Here is a 19462-nt window from a genome sequence, read left to right as displayed (position 1 = left end):
ATATTTTAGGAGTAATAGTTTCTTCCTTTGCTTCTTTGTGTACATTATAGTTTCACCAACATAAGTTTCAGAATTTCTGAAGAATAATGCTAGACATAATGTCATAATCCTTTTGAGTTATGAATAAAGAACTAGTTGTTTCTCCGGACGAAGCCCCGGATCATTGCGTATAATTCGTTTATTATTTTTTAATGAAATTAATTGAATTGCATATCTCCATATCAACGTATACATTTAGATTACACGTGAACTTCATAACTTTCAATTAGTATTTAGTATCGGGTTCATAATAGATTAATTGTTATATCGTTCATTTTTCGCAAAATGGGCCATCTTTTAAGTCAAAATAAGTCATTTTTAAACAAAAAAAATTTGTTTACCTTAAATGAGTCGTTTGTATATAAGTAAAAGAGACATATTTATGATAAAAGATTACTCAGGTCTAAAGGGTAACTTTTTGTATTAAATAAATCACGTCTAATAAGTTTATAAGTCTCTATATATTTAAGACAAATAGTTATCTGCTGCATAAACTCGTATCATATAATGGATCGTTCATTCAAATAGTTGATTCGAGACGACAAAATTTGTAATATCATTTTTCAAGTCATAAAGACTACTGATAAATGATTGAAATCAACTACAATATATTTTTCTCAAATTTCTTTTTGAGATAGGTAAAACTGTGTTTTTATTTTGCAGGCCCATTAGAAGTTTTTATAATGCAACAAAGTTGATTTGATATTTTGTTATCACTATTATGGTAAACGGAAACTTAATAGGTAATATAACTTGTAACACAAGGATATATTAATATATTACTCATTTACTTGATAGGTCACTTAATATATTAGGAGTCCAATTTGTATATATGTCAACTTAAAAAACATAATTACTTCTAATTACAATAAATATATATATATATAGGGGCAAGATCACATGAGAATGCTCCTTACATGAGAAATGAGAATGAATCTCAACCACACGATGGGATTAGAGTTACAACACTGGTTCATTAGAGTTATACCCTCCTAAAAAAATTTGAGCCCAAAAATTTTTTTTAAAATTTTGTTTTTCAAGTATTCTTTTTTTGGAGTGACATCACTTTTTCATTAGAGTTATATCACTTATCCATAAGAGTTATAGTGCATAAAATTCATTCTTATTTCTCATATAAGTATTCAGTCTCATATGAACTCGGTATATATATATATATATATATATACACTCAAAAGTTTTCATCAAAATTTATGCATTATTTATTGACTAACTTTGACAGTATACTATTGTTTGTTAATATAAAAAAAAGATAAATATGTTGTTATAATTAGAGATGGCAGTGGGTAATGGACCCTACTCGGATCCGTGGATCCAGATCCATTTTCTACGGATCTGGATCCTAAAATTTTGGACCCTATGGATCCGGGTAGGATCTGGATCCCCTTGAAAAAATGGATCTGAACCGGGTCCTTAATTATTATCCAGATCCGTTTACTCGTTTTTATAATAATATTATAATATTAGTTGTTATTACATGTAATAACAGATTTTTGCTTGAATTTCAAATTAATGTACGAATTTACTGGATTGTTGAGTTCGAAAAATCGGTTGATAACTGTTAATCTTTCATAAATAGTTGATTAATCTACAGTTTGATAATTAAATAGTTGTAGATGGTTGCAATTGTTATTTTTCTGAAATTAAATATAATTTTTAGTTGATATTAGATGACTCTATTGTTTAAAATCTTTAATTATTGTAAAAATTAGGGTAATTTGAACAAAATAGGCAAAGATCCATTTTCGATCCGTTTAGGACTCGGATCCTTAGGGTCCATATGGATGTAGATCTGGATCCTCATTCTCATTATCCAATGAATCCGGATAGAATCTGGATCCTTGCCTATAAAATGAATCTGGATCTGGATCCTAGAGGACCCTGTCCAGATCCTACCCATTGCGATCTCTAATTATAATCTCAATCTATGTTTCAACATATCTTTTCATCATTTTTATTTATAGATGATTGGAAAGTGTGAAATTAGAATGTTGTAAGTAAAATCAAATTGGGGGCGGGGAGTATCTAACAATGCTAAATAACTCAGCCTTTTTGCCACAAATACTCAATTACCATACACTAAAAAAAACAGGAAGAAAATACAAAATGAAAACGATGATCTTTCTTCTAATGAGATGATAAAAGTGTGGAAAGTGAGAACAAACTTGTTCTCTTCTACATGTTTCAACTACCACATTAAGAATCATGGTATGTGCAAATCTTCATGCCATTCAGGTGAGTCAAACAAGGGTGGCTTCCTAGCCAAAGTAGCTTGTTCAAACGCATAACCAATTTCAATGAGCTTTGGTTCAGTTCCCTTCAATCCTGAGAATAACATTCCAAATGGAATTCCATGTTCATCATAACCAGCAGGAATAGTAATCCCAGGATACCCTCCGATTGCCATCACAGGGATAGCCTTTGTCCCGGGAGTCACCATCGCGTCTAATTCATTCTCTTTCATCAATTTCTCGAAACCTTCCTTGCATAGCTGTTCAAGATGCTCAATTATCTTAGCTATTTCCTCTCCATTTCCATGCATATTTTCTGCCTCTACAAATCCATCTTGCCCGAACTCATTAGTCTTTTCCTGTATTACACAAGGTTGTCTCAGACAGTTAAACTAATTATGTGCACGTTGTCTACAGAAAACTGAAATCAAACACTCATATTACCAGTTCAGGATTTTTCTCATTGAAGGCAATTATCTCTGCTAGGGACCTCACAGGAGATGATTCAAGCTCGTTGAGGTATTTAGATATCGCGTGCTTGAAATCAGCAATCATTGCTGTTATTTCACCACTATCATGAGGATTAAGGATCTCAGCAATGTGTGATATCTCAAGGCTGTCCACTAATGTTGCTCCTCTTTCCCTGCAAATCCATCATATGTTTTACTACAACTGAAGCACATGATTTTGATAGTGCAGAAGAAAATATTTATTTCAGGAAACATTATTTGGCTAAACTTTAGTGGCTTCACAAGATATATGAGAGTTCTTACAAGAATTCCCCACTAGACTTACGGGACTAAAATTCAGCCAAATAGTCGAACTCTTTTTTCATAGAGACTGATTCTTCCAAAGTGGGTTTTATATCTTTCACTTTTACCTTAAGGTTTCGAGGTGATGTTCAAAAGATTGAGCCACAGTGGATTCATGTAAGGAGGTAACAAACGGATGTCTAACAATGCCTAATCTCTTTCCTCTTACTCCATCCACTTTAAGGAATTGTTTATATCCTCCTCGAGGTATATATTTCGAAGATTTTGTTGTTGCTTCCTCATCTCTAGGATCTGGACCAGCAATCGCATCCAGAACATATACACAATCAGAAACAGTTCTACATATAGGCCTGCAAATTCACATCATAAGTGATATTACTCTGATGATAGAATTAGATTATTGTCAGATGTTTCAATGCTACTTACCCAACAGTGTCTTGGCGGGAAGAAATGGGAATGACACCAGCTCGGCTAACAAGTCCGACTGTTGGCCTTAGGCCCACAGCAGAATTATGATCAGAAGGGCAGATGATGGAGCTGTGAGTATCAGTGCCAAGTGATACGGCCACTAGGTTCGCTGCTACAGATATTGCTGAACCACTGCTTGAGCCACAGGGATCAGCAGATTTTACATATGGGTTCTACATGAATTGAGATCAATACTTTGAGAATATAAATGATAACTATACAGAACAGAATTATAGGAGTATATAAGATATATACACTCAACTGACTACACCAGATTAACCAAGCTCTAATTTCGGTCATCTGCCTTCACATATAACTTCATAAATCACTACCATATTCATCAACTTAACATCATTTTTAAATTTCATCTACACCGGATTGTAATTTTAGATCCTCACATTTTCCTCTCTATGCAATTAACATGTAAGATGGGACATCTTGAACTACATTATGTACGCTACATACAACTCTATCTCTTCATCGAAATAAAGGGCTCAACTGATGAAGACAACAAATGATTACCAAAGACCCGCCAATACTCACACCTACAGACCTACTTTTAGCACAATTCTATGTGTTGAAGATATCAGAAAGTTAGTTATTCTGTTTGTAACTAACTGCCAGCTCAGCATACAGTTAGTTATAACTAACTATCTTGTATAAGCATATAGTTAATTCTATAGCTTAGAGATTCAGCTACTTGTATATAAGCTGATATTGATGTGTATAAGTATTCATTCACTTACTTACAAAACACATTAATAAAATTCTACTCTCCTTCTCTCTCTACATTTCTCTCTTCTGTATTTTACATTTCCGCAAAATATGAAATTCAGTTTATGAATTTCTTCATGGTATCAGAGCAAGGGAGCGATTCTTCTTGCTGATTTCGTGTTTCTTTTTCTGCATAACTTCATTGATTTGAATTCTTTGAAGAAATTTTTCAGATCATCAGTTGAATATTTGAGGTTTGATCTGAATTTTTTAGATTTCCAGAATCTTTGTTTCGTTGTTTGTAATTCTGTGATTCATTGAAAATTACTTGACATTCTTTTCAAAATTGATATTCTCTAGTTGATTCTATTGAATTTTCCTCTCTTTCAACACTTTGTAATCAGTTCAGAAAGTGTTTCTTGTGCAAATTTTGCTGCATCTTAATCTTGATTTCTTTATCAAAATGCCTGAATCATCAACTGAAATTCCTCTCACACAAAATCCTTCTAGTGTTTATTTCATTCATCCATCAGAGAATCCAGCCAATTCTCTCGTTTCTGTAAAATTCAATGGAGACAACTTCACAGAATGGCAAAGAGGCATTATGATTGCTTTGTCTTGTAAAAATAAAATCTCATTCATTGATGGATCCCTTCCTAAACCTCCAATTACTGATCCTGCTTGTGCTGCTTGGGAGAGATGTAATGCCATGATTACATCTTACATTCTGCATTCTTTAGACACCACTATAGCCAGGAGTGTGATCTACTTCACTAGTGCTAGAGATATATGGAAGGATCTTGAAGAAAGGTATTCTCAGAATTCAGGAGCACAGTTGTACTCTATACAACAAACTCTACATGAGTTATCCCAAGGAAATATTGCTGTGGCAGAATTTTTTACAGAAATTAAAGCATTATGGGATCAACTCAGTGGTATAAATCCAATACCTGTGTGTACATGTACTGGCTGTACATGCAATCTTACACAAAGAATTGTTAAGCAACAGCAAGAAGAACGCTTAGTTCAGTTGTTGATGAAGCTGAATACAAAGTATGCCAATATCCGATCTAACATCTTAATGATGCAGCCCCTACCTAATGTATCAATGGCATATCGGTTATTAATTCAAGAAGAAAAGCAAAGAAGTATTGCTACTTCTAGTGAGACACATGTCATGGCATTTGCAGCTGAAGATAGGAAGGTTGACTCCAGATGCTGTATATAAACCTCCTGGTCCTAATTCTTGGAATAGAAATTCTGGTAATACTGGTAGTAGGGTGGATACAATGGAAGTTTTTATAATCCAAGAAGAAGTTTATTTTGTGATCATTGCAAGATGACTGGACACACTGTTGATAGGTGTTATAAGCTTCATGGTCATCCTTCAGCCTTCAAAGGAGGAAAAGGCAAAAGAATTGCAGCAATTGTATATGGAGATGATGATGATAATGGTTCCAATGAGACACCTGCTGAACTCACTTCAGAACAATATCATAAACTTGTACAGATGGTACAAGATTCTTCCAACAACAGTACCACTAATCAGAATGCACAGAATCTTGTGCATTCTAACTCACCTTCTGCATATGTAGCAGGTACTTGTTTAATTTCCTCTCTTAGTTCAAAGTGGATAATTGACAGTGGAGCAACTGACCATATCTGTTCTGATTTAGATATGTTTGAGTCATATGATCAGTTCAATAAAACTCAGAATACTATTACTATTGCTGATGGAAAACATGTTGTAGTGCAACATGTTGGCAATGTGAAGTTTCAAAATGGTGTTGAGCTTAAAAATGTTCTCCATGTTCCTGATTTTACTTTCAATTTGATAAGCACTCACAAGTTATGCAAAGATCTTAATTGTGATATAGTGTTTACAAGTGAAAAGTGCATCCTTCAGGAACATTCTCAGAACAGTTCCCTGGTTCTTGGTGAGCTGGACTCTGGATTATATGCTGCTAGTGATGGATTTGTGGTTTTGAAGAAATCCTTGAATGTTAATAACACAGCTTGTGTTGCTGGTATGGAAGCTATGAAGCTCTGGCATCTCAGACTAGGTCATATGCCATATAATAAAATGCATCATGTTGTTGAAGGGATATCTTGTAATGAGTCTTGTGATTTTCTTTGCCAAGTTTGTCCTAAGGCAAAGCAAACTAGAGTTCCTTTTCCTGTTAGTGTTACTTACACATCTGCTTGCTTTGAGTTACTTCATATAGATACTTGGGGGCCTTTTAAGGTTTGTACACATGATGGATTCAATCAATTCCTTACAGTTGTGGATGATTTTTCAAGGTTTACATGGATTTTTCTCATGAAGCATAAATCTGATGCAGTTAAGATACTTGAGCATTTTATTGTTTATCTTCAAACACAATTTCATGCTCACATCAAATGCATAAGATCTGATAATGCAAAAGAGTTTTGTGAAGGAGCTATTATGAGTGTTTATCAGCAGCATGGTATTCAACATCAGAGATCTTGTCCAGATACTCCACAACAAAATGGTGTTGTGGAGAGAAAGCATAGACACCTTCTAGAAACAGGAAGAGCTCTATATTTTCAATCCCATATTCCTCCTAATCTTTGGGGTGAATGTTTGTTAACAGCTACACATTTGATTAATAGGATGCCTCTCAGTGCTATAAATTTTTCTTCTCCTTATGAAACCATTTATGGCCACAAACCTGATCTATCCTACTTAAGAGTATTTGGTTGTTTGTGTTTTGTTTCTACATTGAAGGTGAACAGAAGTAAGATGGATCCTAGAGCTACTTCTTGTATTTTGATTGGTTACCCTCCTGATCAGAAGGCTTATAAGGTCATGGATCTTATAACCAAAAGAGTTTTTGTTACTAGAGATGTTCAGTTTCATGAGAAGCATCTTCCCTACCATTACTCCACTCCTAATCCTTCACCTATTTTCTTACCTATAAATACTATCCCAGATTCAGCTTTTTCTTATGATCTCCCTGAACCCTTCTTGATTGATATATCTACTACATCCAATCCTGATTCTTCTTCTTTTTCTTCCTCATCTTCTAATACTCTTAATGTACCACCACAAATACCACCTATCAGACATTCTACCAGACATCATATACCACCTGTTTGGCTAAATGACTATGTTGCTGCCACCAGTATCTCTTCTCACTGGTGTAACATAGTTCAGTTTCAAGATCTTCCTTCATCTTCTCAATCTCTCATAGCCCAAACATCATCTCTTACAGAACCCAATAGCTATTTAGAAGCTTCCCAACATGAAGGGTGGGTAACAGCCATGAAAAAGGAAATTGATGCCCTGGAAACTAATGGTACTTGGGAATTAACTACCCTTCCTCCTGCTAAAAAGGCCATAGGGTGTAAATGGGTGTTCAAGGTCAAGCTTAAAGCTGATGGAAGCCTGGAAAGACTCAAAGCAAGGCTGGTTGCTAAGGGTTACACACAACAATATGGGATAGATTTTGAAGAAACATTCTCACCAGTGGTGAAAATGTCCACTGTGAGATGTCTCTTAGCCCTTGCTGCAAGTAAAAGGTGGAACCTGTTTCAACTAGACATTAATAATGCATTTTTGCATGGGGATTTGACTGAAGAGATATTATGAAGATGCCTGAAGGACTGCCTAACCCACAAAATCTTGTATGCAAGTTAAAGAAATCTCTTTATGGCTTGAAGCAAGCTTCAAGACAGTGGTTTGCAAAGCTTACATCTGAATTGATACAACAAGGATTTGTGCAGTCATTAAATGATTATTCTTTGTTCATTAAAAGAAGTGAAACATCAGTGTTGATTGCAGCCATCTATGTAGATGATATCATCTTGACAGGCAATGATGATTCAGCCATTCAAGATCTCAAAGCTCATCTTCATAAAGTCTTTAGTATCAAAGACTTGGGACAACTACATTACTTCCTAGGAATGGAAATCAGTCATGTTCACCAAGGGCTCATTATGACACAAAAGAAGTTCACCAAGGAGTTATTGCTCTCAAGTGGGTTAGATTTGTCAAAGATTGCTAAGGCTCCTCTTCCAGCTAATCTCAAGCTAACCTCAGATTCAGGAGAGTTCTATTCTGATCCAGCATTGTATAGGAGTCAGTAGGGAAATTGAATTTCCTCACTCATACTAGACTGACCTTTCCTATGCAGTACAAACTCTAAGCCAGTATATGCACCACTAGAACTCAGCATTTTGATGCTTTAATACATGTTCTAGGTACTTAGCTGGACAGTTGGACAAGGAATCAGCTCAATGCTAGTAATCAGTTAACACTGAAGGCATATTCAGATTCAGATTGGCTTCCTGTCCAAACACAAGAAGATCAGTCACTGGTTATGTTATGCTCCTAGGCAATTCTCCAGTTTCTTTGGAAGTCTAAAAAGCAAGCAACTGTGTCTAAATCTAGCTCAGAAGCTGAATATCGAGCTATGCAGCTGCGAGCTGCTGCTGCAGAAGTGACTTGGTTGGTCAGGCTTTTACAAGAGTTTGGTGTTCTAATTTACAACCTGTAAAGCTTCTATGTGATAACCAATCAGCTATACATATTGGCAAGAATCCAGTTCTGCATTAAAGAACTAAACACATCGAATTAGATTGCCATTTCACTCGAGAAAAGGTGATGGAAGGCTTGTTGGAACTCTCTTACATTCCACACAAAGCAGATTGCAGATTTATTCACTAAAGCCCTTTCTTCTCCTCAACATATCAAACTGAGCTCCAAGCTAGGTTTAATCCTGATCCTCCCTAGCTTGAGGGGGCTGTTGAAGATATCAGAAAGTTAGTTATTCTGTTTGTAACTAACTGCCAGCTCAGCATACAGTTAGTTATAACAACTATCTTGTATAAGCATATAGTTAATTCTATAGCTTAGAGATTCAGCTACTTGTATATAAGCTGATATTGATGTGTATAAGTATTCATTCACTTACTTACAAAACACATTAATAAAATTCTTCTCTCCTTCTCTCTCTACATTTCTCTCTTCTGTATTTTACATTTCCGCAAAATATGAAATTCAGTTTATGAATTTCTTCACTATGTTTCATAATCATTCTTGGTCATTCTTCATGTATAGAATTGGGTGCTAATAATGAACCTAAGCACTAAGCAGCTCGAGAACTATTCGAGTTTAACTCCAATTATTCATTATTCGAGAATCAGAACATCTATCTTTAACTAGAGAAATTCGGGAATATTGGCCAATATTTTTACCTTGAAATTAATAGTAAAAATATGCTCCATATGCTTAAAAGAAACAACAAAAACTTACTAAAGTCTAAAATGTATTAACTTAATTATAATTTCCAAACAGGTGAAATCTTGAAGTAAGTTGAACTTGAACCTTTAAGCTATATAAAGCTCGAGACACAATTCAAGCTTAAACATAAGCTTGGTTTGGCTCGTTAGCGTTCTTATATAGGATCATTAATTGATGCATGATTTATAGCCTTACGACTAATGAATTTATCATCACAGATGTCAACTACTCCCTCCATTTCAAAATATAGTTCCCATTTTCATTTTGGGTGTCCCAAAATATAGTTTTTGTTTTCATATTTAGTTCCACATTTTTCCGTAATTTGTTTGGAAAAAATGTGTCCCATTATTTATTTGCTTCTTGAATTTTGTTTTTCCCTTTGTTTATTCAATCAAAATATTACAATTAATGCTCTTCCACCAATTATTCTCCATTTTCTTTCGTAAAATCATTTTTTTCCATACAACATTTATTTAAATAAACAAAAAATCTTCACTATCTCTCCTACATTCTACTTGCATAAATTACCGTAAAAAAAGGGAAATGAGAACTATATTTTGAGACGGAGGGGATAACTTCCTTGAAATTTTTTTTCCCATGTAATTATATTTTCTAGGAATTGCTAAATGTTGTTTAGTGATTCATGGGAAGTGAAAGTTTCACGGAAAGTTTTACTTATCTAGGTCCCTCTAGGTAAATAATTTCCTCCATTTTGGGGGAAGTGAAATTTCCTAAGAGATTCTATTTCCCATAAATTTATCGATCAAACAACACCAAGAAATTCCAATTCTTACAAATTCCAACTTCTTATGCTAAATAATGTCAACTAAACAACACCTTAAAGTATATTAAGAGTTAAATATGATTGGTGAATCAGATTAAAAAGTGAAATGTTTGGAAAAGGAGAAGTAAACTAACCACTCCTTGACCAGCTCTAGCACACCAACCATTAGGAAGATGATCAATGGACCTTATTTTATACCACTCTGACAAACTTGCCTTCCCTAATAAAATTGCCCCAGATTTTCTCAACTTCTCCACAACCGTAGCATCACGCGCCACCACTGACCCCACCAGCGCGTAGGAACCAGCAGTAGTACCCATCTTATCTTTAGTTCCAATAGTATCCTTCACCAACACTGGAACTCCATGCAACGCGCCTAATTCAGCGCCATTTCCACGCGCATTGTCTCGTTCATCGTCTGCGAGTTTAGCTAGAGCACGCGCGTCAGGGTTAACCTCGACGACAGCGCGTAGGATAGGGTTTAAGGTTTCGATTCGATTGAGGTAGTAGTCAACGAGTTGTGTACAGGTCAAGGTGTTTTGGGAGAAGGCTTGATGAATGGTTGTGATTGTTGCTTCTTCAAATTGGAAGTCTTGGTCGTTGGTGGTCATTTTGGTGTAAAGTCAGAGGAGAGAGAGAGGGAGAATTTTGAAGGGGTGGAGCCGTGGATGGGTGACAGTTTTGGCCTATTTCTGCGGTGAGATCTGTTCAAGTGGAATAGTGCAAACAACAACAAAGACACAACATGGTGTGATCAAACCGTCAAGGCAACTCATATCATCGAGTTGTTTTTTCTTTTCTTTTTTTGTTTTTTTAAGAAATCATCGATTCTTTTTTGCTTTTTCGAAAATCCGTAGTAAGATGAATTTCCTCTAGACTGCCCTCGCACGAAGCCACTCACCTAAAGGTCCAACAATCCCCAAACTTCCTCCTTCCAACAATATTGAAATTTTGTTTCCACCAAAATTTGAACCTTGGTCGTCCATGTGTGAATTAAGAAGTCATACCATTAGACCCAAGGGGGCAAGGGACAAGGGTCCTGCTTGGTAGAGAAATCATCGATTTGTTAACAAAATGGAATAGGATTTTTTTTTATGTATAATAGCTCAATGTAGGGATGTAAGTAGACTGCGAAAAGTCCAAAGTACAATATATTCTAGTTCAAACTTGTCGAACAAGATTTATATTTAAAGTTTCGAGTCTAGATATTTTCGAATTGGATTTGCACTCATCGTTTTGGAGTTCGATGAGTCCAATCCATTTCAAAAATATTTTAGCATATTAAGTTGTTAGGAAAAATAAGTAATGGCATTTATGTAAATAAAAGGGTAAAAACTTTTCATTTTGAGCTATGTTGCATTTATTATGATATTTTCATAAATGGAAAATGTTGCACTTATTTTAAAACAAAAGAAGTATAATGTATAATGTTTATAAAAAAAAATCTTAATTTTTGTAGAAATTTTGGACTGTTTAGCATTTCCACTCTAAAAGTCCAAAGTGAGAATTCAAAAGTAAGGAAATTATAATTATCTTTTTTTTTCATTTTCAACTGCAATGCAACTAGATAATCTTTCAATTATAATTTTTATTTCTACTAAAGTGTTATTTCTTTTGTGTTATTGTAAGTTCAATTATCTTTTTTTTATTATTATTAGATGTGAGTTAAAGAGAATTTTAGGAAGTGCTTATAAGATTTGGAATTTCGGACAAAAAAAGTTCACAAATTTTTACTCAACAATACCCCCATTCGTCTTTCAAAGATTTACTTACTTTTATCTTTCAGTCATTTTGAAAAGAATTACTACTCTCTCCATCCCATAATACTCTTGACACTTATCAAGGCACTTAGTTTTAGATAATAAGTTGTTGTTTGATTATCAATTGTTATTTTATTGAAAAGTAGATGTAAAATGAGTTAGTAGTTAGTAAAAGTAGTACTACCTCTGTTTTTATTTACTTGCAACAATTTATACTTTTAGGTGTTTTTTATTAGTTGTAACATTTCCATATTTAGGAAAGCTTTTGGGATAATTTGACTATATTACCCTTACTTCATCTACTCTTTCCCCATTTAATTACAATACTAGTAACAGGGGCAATTGGGTCAATTATACTCTCTTTTCTCATTTTTTAAAGTTTGTGCAAAAAGGTGAATGTTGCAACTAAATAAAAACAGAGGTAGTATTAATTTATTTTAAGGAGAGATAATGTGAGCCATGGTTAGAGTCGATAGGTAATAAGAGTGGTATTATTTTATTTGGAGGAGTGATAGTGTGGGTCAATAGCTAAAAGGTAGAATGATTAAAATAATAGTGGATAATTCCAAAATAGAAGTGTAGAGAGTATTTTTAGAACAAATAAAAAAAATTTAAAAAGTATTTTGAAACGGAGGGAGTACTTATTTTAATTCATCCAATTTTGACAATGAAAGTCACACTTATTTAGTCATTTACACTCACCTGCCTTACTTTTTCATTGTTGTACATATACAGTACTCCCTCTGTATTTTTTTATCTTTCTCACTTAGAATCTTGACACTATTCACAAGTAGAGAGAATCTTTTAGATTTTTCTCGATATATAAGAAAAAATATAGTCATGTGGGGTCTTGTTTGATTCGTCTCAATGAGTACTTTATTAATATTCAATTATTATAATTTTTACTAATATGTAATGAAAGATATTTAACGTAGAATAAGTGCATTGGCAAACGTGCAAAGTCAAAGTAGGAAAGATAAAAAAATACAGAGGGAGTACTTTTTAGTGTTCCAACAATTTTTCAATATCCTTCTTGATTTATTAGAAAGAGAAATGAGTAAATATATATGGGTGGGATAGACCATGTTGAGGTGTAATGAGGTTTAATTATTTATTTCCTTTGTTCTGAAATGAGTAATATATTTTTAAAAAAAACTCTCAAATAATTAAAAGAGAGAAATGTTTCACTTATTTTAAAATAAAAAAAGTATGATAGAAACAAAAAATTTGAATTTTTTTTCAAAATATATTTACCATATTTGTGTTGTTATTTCCAATATCAAGTCCAACACTAAAGCCAGTAAACCCCAAACTCACGAATAATCCAAGAAAAACTTTCTCAACGACTAGCCTATCTTCAACACTTTATTTCTTATCGTTGAAGGGTCATTCTCCGACACACTGGCCTGGGCCTCTCCACAAAGCATTGGGCTGAGGTGATGGAACTCCCGATTATGGATCACAAGTAAATATAACACTGGGCCAAGCCATTCCGACCCATTACTCTTTCCATAAACTTGATCTGCATGGGGGAGGATTGGGGAAATATATATCGAACATAAGAAATATATCAGATGCAGAAAAAATTAATTAGATAATTACCCGCAATCTCTAGTAATATGAGATAGCTTAGTAGAAAAGGCAGAGGGATTAAACCAAATAAGATTATTAGTATTCTAGAGGGCTAAGGGCAAGCCGACCTATTTTTTCGATCCTAAGGTCCAAGGCGAACCTAAGGTGCAGACCGAAAAAATAAACAGTTTTCTTGTACGATTTTTTTGAAATTTTGATTTTCGGCTAGACCGCGTGATTTTCTTTGTCGGCTTTTACACTTTTATAAAAAATTCAATTTTAAAATATGAATCCAACGAATCAACATATATATATTTCCCAAAAAGAATTTCCTTACCTCTTCTCTTCTCTGTAAAATAGGCAACTTTGCTATAAACTGGTATCCATGGGTAACTCATATTGCTTAGATTGACTTTCTTCCCCAATAGGGCATTCACCTCTCACCTCTAGAGAGAAAGTGAAATACCCTCTTGCTTCATATAAAGACACCTCTGCCACCTTATCATCTAGATATGACCCATCTTCTAAAGTAAACCTCCCGATTATATTCTTTTTGTACTGAACCCCAGATCAACCCTGTGAAACTGCCTAAATGACCTGTCCTTTTATATATGTTGTTTTATAATATTTTGAGTTTTTGACAGGTTACAAAGTTGTAAAAAATAAATTTACTTATAGGTTTATAGTTTCGGTAAATCACTAACCTCGTTGAAAAAGTCCAAACTTCCAGTTCTGATTTAATAATTTACTATCGTTTTACAATTGATTAAAAGTAAAAATGACATCAATAATCCAGAGCTAACTAGGAACGACCTACGAGTTGCACCGAGTCTAGACCATCTTTTTTTACTTGGTCGAGCCGATCCTAAAGTTTATTCATGAATTATAAAAACTTCTTTAAGATTAATTCTTTAGTAATAGGTTTAAAGAAGTTTTAGTAATTTCTAATAAGTTGCATAAGTTTAGCTTTAGCGAAATTCTGGTAAAGAAAAATTATTATAAATTTGAACATATTAAAACTAACATAATTAGTTACCATAATACATCAAAACTTGTTTGGACTTCCTTCTTTTGAAACATTATTTTTGAGATAAAGAAAACACACTCTTGATAAATACATATCACCTTTCTAGGCTCGATGGGGGCAAGCATCACAACCTCGTCGCCGGCGAGCCTAGCTCCCCATTTAGCCGCTAGTTTCTTTTCCCCCTCGCCCTCCTGTTGGAAGCGTTTCTCCTTCCCCACATTTTCATCATTTCCCCTGTTCTCGTCGTTCACCCACCCCCTTCCCTATGTTTCGTCGTCCCTAGTCCCCGTCCTCGCGTCAAGTAGTTGAGTCGGTCTTGTTTTGGGCTTCCCCTCCTCCCTTCCCTGTTTAGTATTGTTGTTGTGGCCCTCCTATCCCCCTCCCCTGTTTAGTGAGTTGCAGTCATTTTGGGCTTCCCCTCCCCCCTCCCCATCTCCCCCCCTCCTCCTCCCCTGTTTAGTGTTAGTTGTGGTAGTTGTGGGCCTCCCATCCCCCTTCCCCTGTTTAGTGTTACGGTAGTTGTGGGTCTCCCCTCCCCTATTTAGTGTTAGTTGCGGTCATTTTGGACTTCCCCTCCCCACTCCCCTGTTTAGTGTTACGGTAGTTGTGGGCCTCCCCTTTCATGTCCCCCGTTCGCGTTCGTCAGCTTCCCCTTCCTTGTACCCTGTTCGCGTTATTATCGTTGCTGCCGCCCGAGTGTTGGCCCTAGTTGGTTATTTCTCCGCATGCGTTCTGTTGTTTAGTTCTTGGTTGTGTTCATATGAGTTTGTTGTTTGTTTTCTCAATCTGCTTGATACTTTTGTTACTTGTTGGAGGTAGTCCGTGTCTTCAAGATGTTGGGTCATGTTTGTGTGATTGGTTCGGGTTTGCTTGGCAAGAGGTTTCATGGTTGGGGTTTGTTTCCTCCGATTTTGAAGATCGAATGATTGTTCGAGATCTAACAATGGTTAGATATCAATCTCGCTTGGTAATAACCTTATCAATCATTACCTTGACAAAAAGATATCTGGAGGCGGCTCCCCAATTTGTTAATTGGTTTATAGCGCGTCAACTCATTTGAGTTTCTCCCCAACGAAGAAGCTTGAAATACTCATTCAATATGTTATTGAGTCACAAAGGAACATGACTTGATCATGTTGCAAGTTCCTATTTCTCGTTGTTTTTGTGTTACCCCGTTTGTGAACTCAGTCCACCCCTTCGGATCCTTTCATCAGGTTTTCAGCGCCGCCATCCACCAGCAAAAGAGCTTAATACAGTTATCCAACCTCAGAGACCTCCATCGAGCCGTTTTATTCAACTCTAAGTTATTTACATTATTGTACTTGTTATATAAGAACATGTAATGCTCAGTTTTATTTCTTTGGTTTTAGAATGGATGTACTATCTATAATGTCTAATTTCATATTTAATTAATGTAAATTTTTTCGTTGTAAAAAAGAAAAAAAAATAAATACATATCTCCAAATTAGCGAGAGAAGAATGGTGTAGTAGAGATGGATGAGGTGGGCAAATAGGAAAACAAGGTGGATGCTTTTGATAAAATAGTGATTTGTGAAAGCACACCATTTCTCTATCCAATTTAAAGTTGAATTAATATGCTAGTTGGTGCTTTCCCTTCCACATAATTGATAATCCAAATCCCACATTCCCACCGAAGGAGTTGTGGAGATTATAGGAATCAACTTTTGACATGCTTGCTGACTCTCTACTTCTAAATACCATTAGTAGTGCTTTCGGAAAGGAGATATGCATTTATCACGAAAAGAGGTGTGTTGGACTGTTGGGCCGGGCATGCACTTCAATTCGATCATACCACTCTCTCACTCTGCCAGACTGCCACTGTAAAATATCATATCAAACTAATTAATTGTGAATATTTTTGGAGAATAATTAGACTGAAGTATTTCTGATAATGTACAATATTTTATGAAATTTTGTAAACAAAAATTTTATTTAGATTTCTTGTTGTAGGCCCACGAGTTCACCTACAACTCCACCATTAGTATAATATTGTCCGCTTTTGGCTTAACTCACATGGATTTGTTTTTAGACTCCTTCTCAAAAAAAAACCTTAGAGACTCTCACATCTCCTTAGATCTCATGCACTATGACTCCAAGCTGTGACTGCAACCGACATGTTTCCGCTCCACCGCTTTGCACCTGCGTGCTCCAGCAATCATGGGCTCCACCATTGTATGCACGTTCTCCTAGCTGAACCGTCAACTCTGATACCATTTGTAGGGTCCACAAGTCCACATACAACTCCACAATTAGTATGATATTGTCCGCTTTGGGCCTAGTCCGCACGGATCTGTTTTTTTGGCTCCTTCCCAAAATGTCTCATACTAATATAGTTGGTGAACTCTTATAAACTAGGCAAATTCTTTTTATCTCTTCGATGTTAGACTTATGATACATATCCAACACCTCTCACAGTTTGGACTATGATTACTTTATAAACCTATAAATATTCTAATAGATGTTAATATATTTAGTTAATAGTGGTTATATATGGAAATAGATTAATAGTTTTTTTTTTATTCATATGAGCCACGAAGGCAGTACAAAGTACAAAGAAGGGGAGGGGGGATTCGAACATGTGACCTATCGTTCACAGCACCTCAATCTTAACCACTAGGTCAAGACATCCTTGGTGAAATAGATTAATAGGTGGTTGTTAAGAGGGAAAATTCTTCCATACGTCGATCAACCATCATATGATGGGAACAACAACAATACTCGAGATTAAATCAATGAAAATAGGTCAAACAATGTTGAATGTGAAAAAGCCCTTTCTAGAGTAAAACCCACCAAACCAATATTACTTATAACAAAGAAGAGTAATACATCATACAACTTAAGCAATATGATCCCAGTTACTTATACCACATATGATACAATTAATAAAGTAATAGGTAATAACCTAGTGATGTTGACATCACTTGTGACCCCAAAGACCCTACGATCAATTTTCACTACTTGCAAGAGGGATCTCTGAATTTCTCCCTACTAATAAGGGACTTCATTACCTTAAAATTATGGTACAATTCATACAATGACTCATACAAGTGACTTTCTCCCCGAGCTATAAACTCTGTATAAGACTCCATAAGTCCATAGTACCTAAAACCTAGAGCAAGTGACTGATTGAGAGTAGGAAACTAAACAACATTCCTATTATCATCCTTTGGATATTATATAGCAAATAGAAGATTACAACTTTTCTAAGTACTGTCAACTAGTCAAAAGAAAAAAAAAAGCAAATCTAGGAATTGTTAGGTGTGATCAATGAGAGAACCGGATATATCACTCCAAGGAACGGAATCTACGCTTTCCTATTAGTTTAATTTCGCCCCACTAGGATCACCGGGTTACCACGAAATAACTAATGAGATACAATGGAGTTGTAATTCACTTATATGATCAATCAAAGTGAATTCTAAAGGACTTTGTGTTTTGGATTGTGATTTACACTCTATTGAAAATTAGCTAGAAATTCAAAGAGCAAGCAAGTGTTTTAGAGGAGAGAACACTTAACACTTTTTTCTATCTCTTTCACAAGTGAACTACAATGGCCTATTTATAGCCATCAAACCTAGGATGCCATTAGTTGTAAAGGAGTGATGAGAACACCATTGAAGACTCATTAAAATCTAATTCATTAGATGTTAATGAGTATTAAACCTCATGTAACATACTACACTTAACCATCAAGATTAATGCTAAATCAATGACTAGTAACATCCCTCATAAATCAACTAAGAGCATCACAGAACACAAGGTATCCAATGTTGTTTCATTGCCTTGTACACTTAAGTCCATTTATGTAAAAGTTTCCAACAATCCTCCTCCATTTATATAATATAAATGGCTAACGATTTGCACAAAATTATTCACAAAACAACATACTTGTGCATAAATAGAAATGTCAAAGATTAATTCCTACTTAGTATATGTATACTTTACGATAACTCCAATTGTTATGATAGAGCTAAGCTTTGAATCAAACAATCACTACGAATTATCGAAGATACAATACACACAAAGTACTAACAAAAATTCCTTTAACCCTCTACACCTTTGACGCCATGGTGTCCATATCCATTCATGAGTTTTCCAAGTTAAGCCCCTAACTTGGTGAAGCGGCCAAACTTCTTACTCATATAGGTAGACTTTATGTAATATCACTCTTGCAATATGAGCATCCTCCAAAAGTCTATTAAGAAATAAATTTTCAACCTCCTTCATTGCAATATTAGACACTAACCTCGGGATGATTTGCTAATTTAGTGCTCCAAATTACTAAGTAAAGTTGGATCCTCATTGAATTCAAGATTTAGCGTCGTACTAAACGTTGAATCGAGTTTTCTTTGCTAGTAATTTAAGTTGGGCTTTCCACCCCTTTACAATTTTTTATACTATTTTAACTTGACAACACTTTGGCCAAAGACTTTTCCAAGTTAAAATGAACCGTATAAAAAATTCAAGATTGCGACTCCATGTATATAAAATCAAGCATATAATAGTGTCGCATTTCCATATGCTATGATTTACAATATAAACATGATAGTGTACCCCATTGATAAAATAGAAGTATATCACAATAACTAGTGATATGATACATGGACTAGCCACAAAATCACTTCACATATCAAATGAATATCACTCCATCTATTTAATTTACATAACAATCTATTAGTTTAAATTTCTTTTGGATATGTTTTCACCTCTCAAGGATATGGGTCTTGAATTTCCAAGAGTTGGATATGGTTTCTTCTACGAACTATGGTTAGTATTTGTTAAAGGTAAA

General features: G+C 34.9%; 1 protein-coding gene across 1 annotated transcript; it reads right to left on the bottom strand.

The window, feature by feature from the left end:
* Nucleotides 1-2092: 2092 nt before the first annotated feature.
* Nucleotides 2093-11094, bottom strand: LOC104903964 (probable amidase At4g34880). The gene is made up of 5 exons (XM_010692114.4): nucleotides 10428-11094; nucleotides 3488-3702; nucleotides 3169-3411; nucleotides 2733-2931; nucleotides 2093-2647 (listed from the first exon to the last, which is right to left on the bottom strand). The coding sequence occupies exons 1-5, from the start codon at nucleotides 10902-10904 to the stop codon at nucleotides 2261-2263; spliced, it is 1521 nt and encodes a 506-aa protein (XP_010690416.2). The 5' UTR covers nucleotides 10905-11094; the 3' UTR covers nucleotides 2093-2260.
* Between the last annotated feature and the right edge of the window lie 8368 nt (nucleotides 11095-19462).

This window comes from Beta vulgaris, chromosome 9 (assembly GCF_026745355.1).
Source record: "Beta vulgaris subsp. vulgaris cultivar EL10 chromosome 9, EL10.2, whole genome shotgun sequence".
Classification (NCBI taxonomy): domain Eukaryota; kingdom Viridiplantae; phylum Streptophyta; class Magnoliopsida; order Caryophyllales; family Amaranthaceae; genus Beta; species Beta vulgaris.
The sequence above is the reverse complement of the archived record's forward strand: the minus strand, read 5'-3'. Positions and strand labels throughout refer to the sequence as shown.

Excerpts from the sequence above, each read along its gene's own strand:
- LOC104903964 (XM_010692114.4), bottom strand. The coding sequence starts at position 10,904 with ATGACCACCAACGACCAAGACTTCCAATTTGAAGAAGCAACAATCACA. Across the intron at positions 3,703-10,427 it reads CTAGAGCTGGTCAAGGAGTG|AACCCATATGTAAAATCTGC; the intron begins GTTAGTTTACTT and ends CAATTCATGTAG. Across the intron at positions 2,932-3,168 it reads CATCACCTCGAAACCTTAAG|GGAAAGAGGAGCAACATTAG; the intron begins GTAAAAGTGAAA and ends ATGGATTTGCAG.